The sequence below is a fragment of the Aptenodytes patagonicus genome, chromosome 12 (assembly GCF_965638725.1).
Source record: "Aptenodytes patagonicus chromosome 12, bAptPat1.pri.cur, whole genome shotgun sequence".
NCBI classification, from domain to species: domain Eukaryota; kingdom Metazoa; phylum Chordata; class Aves; order Sphenisciformes; family Spheniscidae; genus Aptenodytes; species Aptenodytes patagonicus.
This window is the reverse complement of record NC_134960.1, coordinates 4,407,378-4,416,706: the sequence shown is the minus strand read 5'-3', so window position 1 is coordinate 4,416,706 and position 9,329 is coordinate 4,407,378. Positions and strand designations below refer to the sequence as shown.

The following is a 9,329-nucleotide window of genomic DNA, read 5'->3' as shown; positions in this document are numbered from 1 at the left end:
CCAAAGCCCCAGGCATTTTCTAGTCGCTGGATCACCTCCTGGGGACAGCAGGTGGCAAAGCTGTCGGCACTGGTCAGGATCTTCTAACCACCACTTCCCCAGATAATTTTTGGACATTCTGTTGATACTATGGTCAGTCTAGTTGCCAATACGTTCAGTTACTTTGTTTATGGCAGGAATTCTGTCTGTATTTTGACTCAGTATCTTTAAAATGTCTTCATAAGGAACTTGTATTCAAAGGAATGACCTCTACTAGGACATGTTATTTTGATAAAATATCTCTAGTATCAAACAAGTATCAGACTGGGCTTCCGTATGCCTCTGCCAACTACTTCCTGATGCATCTCTCACGTATACATTGACAAATGTTTTCCTCATTCGTTTTTTCATAGTTCCTCTTCCTTATATAAAATAAATATAAAGTAAGAGCAAGATAAATTTCTCTGTTCATTTCTGTAGCTGGTATTGCCTTGCTCTCTGCAGTCTTGGAGCTGGCAGCAGAGCATTCCTGCAATACGTACCTCTTGCCCCTCCTTCACCCACACTGCTCCACTTCCCTGGTGGTTTCCCCTCATGCAAGGGGATTTCTCAGTTTACTGCCTGGGAAACTCTGGTTCCCCATGACCAGGTTGTTCCAATGCCCAAGCATTTTCTTCCTGCTGGACCGCTCCAGGAGGCAATTAGCAGGGAACAAAATTTTCAGCAGTCATTGGGATCTTCTGATCTTCTAGTCTGTCCCAAGGTTTGACGCAAAGCTAAGCTGGTGGAGGGCGGCAAGAACAGCTGCAATAGCAACGCTGAGCAGCAGCTCCCACCTAACCCAAGAAGTCTTCTAGATTCTTGCCACTCTTTTTTTTCTCATCTTGATGCCCCATGTAAATGGGGGCATTATATTGAAATATGCAGAATATGTGCTATACACACATAGCTTTTCTTAATTGCACATAGATCAGTAAGAGGATTATTGGAATGGTGAAAGCTGCATTAAATTATCCTTCGCCTGCCCATTTTGTCCTCCTTGGCCCACCAATATCAGAGAGTCTGCAAGGAGCAGGGAGACCATACTTTAAAACACCTACTTTTCCCTTCCCTGTTCCCCAAAATTGTTCCACAACTGCTGCTGCCTCAGTCAGCCACCAATGAAGGGGATCACTGGGTCCTAAATGCCTGTTTTCTTAAATCATTGTGAGATTTGCTAAAGCAACTAGTCCTTAGGGGTACTTGCCTCTAAATAGGTGATAACGATTAAATGCATTTTTGCACTTTTCCTTCCTTGCAAACACCATAGCCTTTATTTCTTATTGCGCTACGTTGCTGAAAATACCTTGTGGTCAACGGGGATCTTTAAGTTTTCATGCTTTCCTTTCTACTGCATTTTACTTCATAATATGATGTCAGGTGTATGGGAGCACAGCAAAATGAGAGTGAGAAACTTTTTCTGCCACCATGGAACATTCATATCTCAATGGGTGATTTATATCCTGCCTGAAGTCAGTGTCAGACAGAATATCTCTCTTCTCTCCCACAGGCTGCTTGCAAAGTCAGAAGTAGGCTGATCATTATCTGCATCTCTTAAGTCATGATTTCCCTCTTATTTTGCTCTTTTACAATTCCAATTTTGTGGGGAGTCGGGGGAAACTCCCCTTACTCCTGGGCTTTTTGTTGACCTACTACACCTGGAAAACATTTATTTAGTCTGAAAGTTATCAAATTACAAACTAGTAATATGAACGCAATAAGCAAATCAAGGGCATCTGTTTTCGTGTGAAGCCTCTTGATGCTGTTTCTGACATGAGTAAAAAGAAATCTCACTGATGTTTTAAATGGAAAAAATCTTTAATGTAGTTTCTTACTTACTGTCACTTTTTCTAGATTATAACCTGATACAAGCTTAGGATTGTTTCATGTATTAATACACTACTAGACTTAAGATAGCAGAAACAATTCAGACACATTGCTCATTTGTAAGCGTCTTGGATTTTTAAAGCCCTTATGTGAATCAGGAAAAAGGCCATTATGGCAATCTAGGTGTTGTGTTGGTGAAGCGTTTTGCCTTCTCTTTCCAGCCCTTTCACTCCTTTGGTTTGCCTGAGCCATGCTGCTGCTGAGCTATAATGCATTCTGTGTCTCGACAGGAAGAAGACAACATTTATCTTGTATCTCGTAACAGTAGCGTGAACATTCAGGATTATTTACAGTTCATATAAGATGACAAAAGATTGCTGTTTGAACTGGTGCTTGGTGTGCAACTTACACTACAGAGTGTGTGTCCATGAAGATGCTGTAATTTATAGATCACCATGGTTACTTCCATGAGAGATGCACGTAAAAGTCCCGGGAATTTTTAGTTCTAACTTTTGGAGATTTTTTAGTTGATTGTATCAAAAGTGGGAGAACAATAGAGTAGATGGGAAGGGAGTTACAACCAGCTGTGGGCAGGTATAGGCTTATCTGGGGGGAAACAGACTGGAAATGGTAGTTACTTTGGCTTTAGTCTTCCCAGTAGCACCACCTGATGTTATGTGTGCTGTCATTTGTGTCTTGGTGATATTAAACCCTGGTGTGTGTTGAGCTCTGCAAGCAATCGCTATCAGTCTTCAGACAATCGTAAAATGCAGAATGCTGGGGAGAAATGAGTTCTCGGTCTCACCAAACTCATTTCCTTACTTTTCTGTAAAACTAGAAGAGTGAGGCTTGTCCACATGCCTCAGGAGGGTGTTGTGAAGATTAGCCAGATAAGATCAGCTTTCTTATACAAATATGTAAAACTGCTTTTAAATACCGAGTGTGATTTATGACTGGGAAGCATTTGAATGGCAGCCCAGTGCCTCTCCTTCCCATAGCATGGCATATACCAGACTTGTTCTTACAGGGGTGCAAGAGACTCAGAAAAAAACAAGAACATAAAAGATGCACTGGGGCAGTTTTGGTCCCTCCAAAAATATCTTCTAAACCAGTGTTTGCCTATCTATCATTGGAGACAGCTTCTTATTAGATCTTTGACACTGCTTAGGGCTTGGGCTTGTCCTGCAGCAGGTCATGGAGTTATGTAAAATCAGGGATAGCAGACTGGAGCACAAGGGCTTTGGCTCTGCTGCTGTACTTCTGCCTTGGTAAGTATCATAGCAGAGACTCAAGCATATAAAGCTGTCCTAGTCAGGTTTCTGAAGACGACACTAGAAGTTTTGTAATAGCCATGCTACTGAGTGGATGCCCTAAAAAAATACTACTGTGGAACTGCGGATCTTGTGAATGGGTTTCTGGCTGAGTGCTGTCAGCAAATACCTTTCAAAGAAAGGGTTGTGTGCTGGCTGGTGTAGCAGGATTGGGAGAATTCTTCCTTGCTGAAGAGTAAAGTAGCTTCTCAGGTGTCTTTGGGTCATTCATAAGATCCAGTTTAGCATTACTTCATGCTAATGGGGAAAAAAATTGTATCGTTGTGGTGATACGTGGTATGGAATTGGTCTGTACGTTCCCAACACTTCACTCTAGTGAGACAGACATTCCTGAAGAAAGAGGTGCTATGTACAGAGATAATGGTGTTTCTTTCCAGTTTGCAGAAAGTAACCACTCCTACCCTGCATCCTCAGACATCGAGGGTTTCTGTCTCAGAAATCATAAAGTAAATAGTGTTCAGAGCCTCCTTTTCTTGATGTGGGTCATAGAAGCAAGGTGAGTGTGGAACTGTACATATTTGAAAACAACCACGCACCTTGCCATGGGCATCTGGACAGGTTTGAATGGTTGGAAGAAGGGCTCTTTCCTAAAATCACGGTTGATTATCAATTCTCCATTGTAAATCTATTCCACAATATAATCTACTTGTGCAGACAAGTCATCTTGTATACCAAATGTCTGACCTTTTTCACCTCCTCTGTCCCTCCTGCCCTATGCCACATCCTCTCCATCAGAGAGCATAGTATGACACGTCCTGCTAGAGAGCTGCTAGAGAAAGATAATTCAGATAACAGAAAAAGGTACTTGTTACAGTAAATAAGTAACTCCGTGGATTAGTTTCCTTTTGTTTTCATCTGTCAGTTTCACAATCCTATTGTGAACCAAACTCGAGAGAGAGGAGAGGCCCACGAGCATCCGCAGGGTCCCACATCTGCTCAGGGGCTGGCTGAAGGCATGTTTCGTCCTGCTGAGAGACATACAGCCCTTCCCACAGGGCTGCCCTGGGGCTTGCAAAACCTTGCAGGGCATTAGGGTCCCACGGAGAAGATCTGAATAAGCCTGTGGGGAGGCAGAGAGCTAAACTACTCGACGGTGGAGGACTGTCACGTTTCCTGGACTCTAGATCACAGGGGTTTGGGGGAGGTCACCGGTGCAAGCAAGCACTTGGCATCAGCTCACAGATGCAAAGGGTATGTGTACAAGGACAGATGGCAGTGGACGTACTTATTTCAGGTTGCACAATTCTGCACTGACTGCTTTAAGCCCACAACGATCATTTCTCTCATGCGGATTGCAAACCAAGGTGTCAGATGAGTAGGTATTTTGCAGAGGTATCTTCTGCAGTTCGGTATGTTTGGCTGGTTTTTCAAATTCTGTGCAAGAGTTTCCTATTACTGTCTTGCAGAACTGATTTGACTGCAAGCTGACTGACTACATTTGACTCTTGCCAGCTTATTTTGGGTAGAACTGAATTCATGATGTGTCTTTTGCTTGTGCCATGATTTCACAATTACTCTATCTATTTCATAAATCTAATGAAGTCATTTTGGGGGTAAAAGTATTAGAGAATTTTCTTTTTCCTTGCAGTTGCTGAAAACACACAGTTTAGAGCAGCTGTCTGCAGTCCTAGGACCTGGGAAGTCTTTTGCTCATCTATAAAAATCAACATTTTTCAGATTTTACACTTGCTACAGATTATGACTAGACACAATGCTGGTGAACTGTACATGCAAAGATATGAAAATCAAAGCATCACGGAAACAATGAAATAGCTTGGACTTGCACTTGGAAAATATTAACAAGACTGAATATCAGTATTTGCTGAGGCAATATTTGGAAATTTGAGATCTGGCATCATACTAAGCACTAAGATCTGTGGATGTTAATGAGCCTTTTTCTTCTGTTCAAGGCCAGGAGCATGTGGAAGCATTCTGCTTTGTTAGAAATGTGGATGATTTTCCTTTGCACTAGAATCAAAAAAAATGGTTATTTAGGAGAAAGCTGTCTGAGCTGAGTTTGGAGTAGAAAATGTAGGAAGATACAAAAATGTGAGAAAGATGAAATAGTTGTTTTATTTCTTGGTTTCACCTGCATAGGCGTTACCACAGAAATAGTCTTTTGTATTTTAATATTTTTTATCTTCTTATCTTATTTGAACCAGGTGGCAGAAACACATCAAGAAATGCACTTGATCTGATATCTATTACATGAGTTTAACTCCTTTTGTATAGTTGTATCAGATGCATTTTCTATAATCTATTTCTCTCTTTTCCCCCAAGCCCATATTAATGGAAACCTTAAGAATAATAATGTAGTTGATGAGCGTTTTCATCATGCTTTTGATCCTAGAAACATGTTCATCCCATCAATATATGCCTGTGTCTGTTCCTTGAAGTCTGAAAAATCCACCATACTCCAGTGGAGGTGGTGAAGAAATGACGGTCGTTGGAGGTCTTTTTAAGATCCTCCATCTCAAAGGCCAGCCCTGTTACAATGCCTCATCTCTTTTGTTCCTCTCTGGAACATGAAATCTGACCTTCCCTCACCTGTTTGGGATTTTGCCTTGTGTGAAGAGATCTAAGAAACTACTAGTAAGGCTGGAATAGGTGGCTGAGATAAGCCTCTTTTGTTTCTGTTGAGCTGAGCAGAGAGGTGATAGAGAAGCGTATCTGAGCTCATGGCACTATAGAAAGATCTTCTTTGAAGCCAGTGTTAAATACATCCTGAGAAAGAAACAGTTGTCCACAACACTTTCCAAATACACAAGCCCATTAAGAACTTGTAATTAACCCTGGATATGGTCTTGCTTTTGTATGTTAAAATGTTCATGAGTTCTCTGCTACTGAATATTTAGAAGGAGAAAAAAAAAGTGGCTATGGGCAGGAAAATCTGCAACCTTGCAAGAAAGAAGCTAAGCGACTTTTTCATGGTGTGTAGATGTTAATTTCAGTAAAGTGTGTAGATATTAATTTCAGTAAAATTTCTTCACCGAAAGGGTTGTCAAGCATTGGAACAGGCTGCCCAGGGAAGTGGTTGAGTCACCATCCCTGGAGGTATTTAAAAGACGTGTAGATGAGGCGCTTAGGGACATGGTTTAGTGGGCATGGTGGTGTTGGGTTGACGGTTGGACTTGATGATCTCAGAAGTCTTTTCCAACCTTAATGATTCTATGATTATCAAAAAATAAAAGTGATGCAGAAAGAAAACACAGAATTTCTGTTTGAATCTCAAGTCCACAAATATTTCTGGTGCTATACAGTGGTCAGAGTGTGCATTTTGCTGTAGCGTCTCACGTCAGTGAAATTGTTGGACTGGAGCTTTGCAGAAGCATTTTGACACCCACTGGTACAAAAACAGGATGTTCAAACCTTTCACCAAGTACAAACATATAAAATGAAGGCTCTTGAATACTTTTGGTGCTTAGGTAAATTATAGTTTTATTGGTTTAGCAGTTGTTATTTCCACCTTTTATATTTCAGGGGGACAATAAATACAATAAATAACTTTTCCATTCCCTCTTCTTATCGAAGAGTTTTGGGTTTTTTAAAGCTTTTAAATTTTTTTTTAAGCTCTAGATTTATGGATTGTTTGATAGGTTCTCAGGATTTTATTCAAAAATTCCTTCACGTTTCCCTTGGTCTTGTACTGGCATTGATCCCCACGTGCCAGGCTCTGTGATAGAAAAAGGAATAAAGATTGGTTTGCAAAAGATTTTGTAAAAAACCAAAGGATTTAGATGAAACAGTTAAAATATACAATCTTTGGAGCTAAGCAAGGATTTCAGAAACAATTCCTAAAGAACTGTTCCTTGAGCAGTGAGTGTAAGAATGGCTTTTCATGGTGATTAAGAAGGTGACAGCTGGACTGTCATATAGTTATAGCTGAAGTAATTTAAACTAGGCTGTTTTAACCCAGAAAACAGGGCAGACAGGGCAGTATGAGAAGCTGGGTAAGACTAGGGGAATGGGTCTGCTTGGTGTTGCAATGCCATTCTAACAATATTCCCCCTTGCAAGTTTGAAGCTAGTTTAAAGGAGCTTGAGACACTGCAGCAGCAGCATCTTCTGCGTCTCATTGAATTACACAACAGTTTTGCTCAGTATGTAAATAAAGGATGTTTCACTGCCTTAGAAAAGGCATCTGGGGATTCAGGAGTCTTCCTGAGCATCATCACAAGTTTGAAGACGCTGCAGGTAACAGCAGTATTTCATGCCCAAGCATCCTTGAAGAAACTGCAGCTTAGTTAGAATTAATGCTCCAGAAGAGAAGGATGTCTCTGCCTGCCTGTTCCCAGCCATGCCGCTTCTGCACATCTACTCTCATTTTATATCATTACTATTTAGTGTAGAAACACATTTTGAGAAAGGAAAATAGAAAAGCAATTTGAATAAAGGTCCTCTCCCAGAGATCTATGTTTAAAGGTCTTCATGCTAAAGGGGTTTGGAGAAGGGAAAGGGCACAGTGGGGCAGAACCCATCTGCCTGCTTCCTCTGCCAATTTTAATAGCTTTCCATTGCCTCACACATGTTGCAGCTATCATATCTGGCTCCTGCATAAAATGAGTGTTTAAAACACATTTGAAATTAATCAAACACTTAGCTACAAATGTTTAAATTATAAAAAATCATTTCTTTTGTAAAGGTAGACAAAGGTCTATAGAAAAGGAAGAAAAGTCTTACTTTACAGAGGTTTCTACCCAGCTGAATCTGAAAGGATAGATTAAGCCTTGCAATTACTGCTTTTGAAGATATGTTGTTTTTCAGCATGTGATCGGTTCCTTCGACAAAGCATGCCAATTCGTGGCCAGGCTGTTAAATGAAGAAGGCATTAGAAAAAGCTAGAATGCATTTTGTGTTTATGTACAGAAAGGAGAAATACGTATTCCTAAACATGGCAGCATGTCACAATTAGACGTAACATATTTTGCATTCTATTGAAAACCGATACAGGAACTTTGGGGGGGTTGTAAAACACTGAATCATCATGTATGCCATAAGAAACACCTGTCACATCTCAGAAAACCTCAAACCATAGAAGTAACCTCTCTGAAGTATAGTTTCAGCTAATACTGGGTTTCACCATATCTGAAGAGGCTTACAGAAATGAAATGGCTTTTGGATACACCTAGAGCTGAGCATCTGAGGCCTGACATCTCTGGCCCAGGTTCACTCAGTATTTAGGTACCTAACCATGAAACAAGGTCTTGCGGAGATTTTCAAAGCAAGAACCTGTATCTCTTGATTTGTAAGTCAAACCCACAGAGGACTTTTGCCTCACTCTGGGCTTGGTTCTGATTGCAGTGATAATGGGAGGACTTCTGCTTCCCTCCCCACCACTATTCATCAAGCTCAGTTTTGCTGCTACTAATGTATTAAAATCTTCCTCATAACTGAAAGCAAAAGTTATATAAAGAGCAAAGTGAACAAACTTAAACTCAGTTAATACTGAACTTCTGTAACAATTACAGTAGCTTAAAAATACAGACTTACCTCAGCAATGGGAAGACATGTACATGACTGAAAATGAAAAGAGTGAGCATTAAAATCCAGCATCGCTAGCGTTCAACACACAAGTACATTTTTGTTTGGTTTCATGATATTCTCAAAAGCAATGTACTCACACTGACGGCTGTCTCCCTACATGGGCAACTTACAGAACTTTCCTCCTGAAAGAATAACAAGTGAGAAGTCAGTTTTTATTATCATCTACTTTACAAGCATGCATTTTTACAGAATTAAGGTGATAAAGAGCCACTTACAAGTAGATATTTTGTATACCGGATAATGTCACGGACAGTGCAATTCTGTGCTTGCACAGAGAGCAGCAAGCAAGAGAAGAGTATGTATGACAGCATGCTGGCATTCATGTGCAACTCAGTCTGATGGGTGACAGAAGAATAGGAGGACACTCCTTTTAATTGAGTCTTCACAAAATTCCCATTCTAATATGGAAAAACCCAATTATAAAACTGATACCAGGTGCCCACTATTTTTTCCCACTAGCTTGGACAGCATTTTAGAGAAATCAAACGTGGAATTGAGTCACCTACTGCAGTGACTTTTCTTTAGTACTGCGGAAATTCACAAATGCTCCTCAGAAGTGATTAATTTGAACATTATGATATCACACCCCAACAGGAAACAATGGTTAAAA

At 40.5% G+C, this 9,329-nt stretch overlaps 1 protein-coding gene across 1 annotated transcript; it reads right to left on the bottom strand.

The window, feature by feature from the left end:
- Window positions 1-6,601: 6,601 nt before the first annotated feature.
- Window positions 6,602-9,047, bottom strand: LOC143165951 (uncharacterized). The gene is made up of 5 exons (XM_076349853.1): window positions 8,935-9,047; window positions 8,797-8,841; window positions 8,666-8,692; window positions 7,856-7,984; window positions 6,602-6,849 (listed from the first exon to the last, which is right to left on the bottom strand). The coding sequence occupies exons 1-5, from the start codon at window positions 9,040-9,042 to the stop codon at window positions 6,742-6,744; spliced, it is 417 nt and encodes a 138-aa protein (XP_076205968.1). The 5' UTR covers window positions 9,043-9,047; the 3' UTR covers window positions 6,602-6,741.
- Window positions 9,048-9,329: the final 282 nt, after the last annotated feature.

What these genes read in the sequence shown, in the direction of transcription:
- LOC143165951 (XM_076349853.1), bottom strand. Translation starts at nt 9,042, where the DNA reads ATGAATGCCAGCATGCTGTCATACATACTCTTCTCTTGCTTGCTGCTC. An exon ending in GTAGGGAGACAGCCGTCAGT is followed by an intron (nt 8,693 to 8,796) that starts GTGAGTACATTG and finishes TTTCATTTTCAG; the next exon opens with TCATGTACATGTCTTCCCAT. An exon ending in CATGTCTTCCCATTGCTGAG is followed by an intron (nt 7,985 to 8,665) that starts GTAAGTCTGTAT and finishes TTCATTTAACAG; the next exon opens with CCTGGCCACGAATTGGCATG.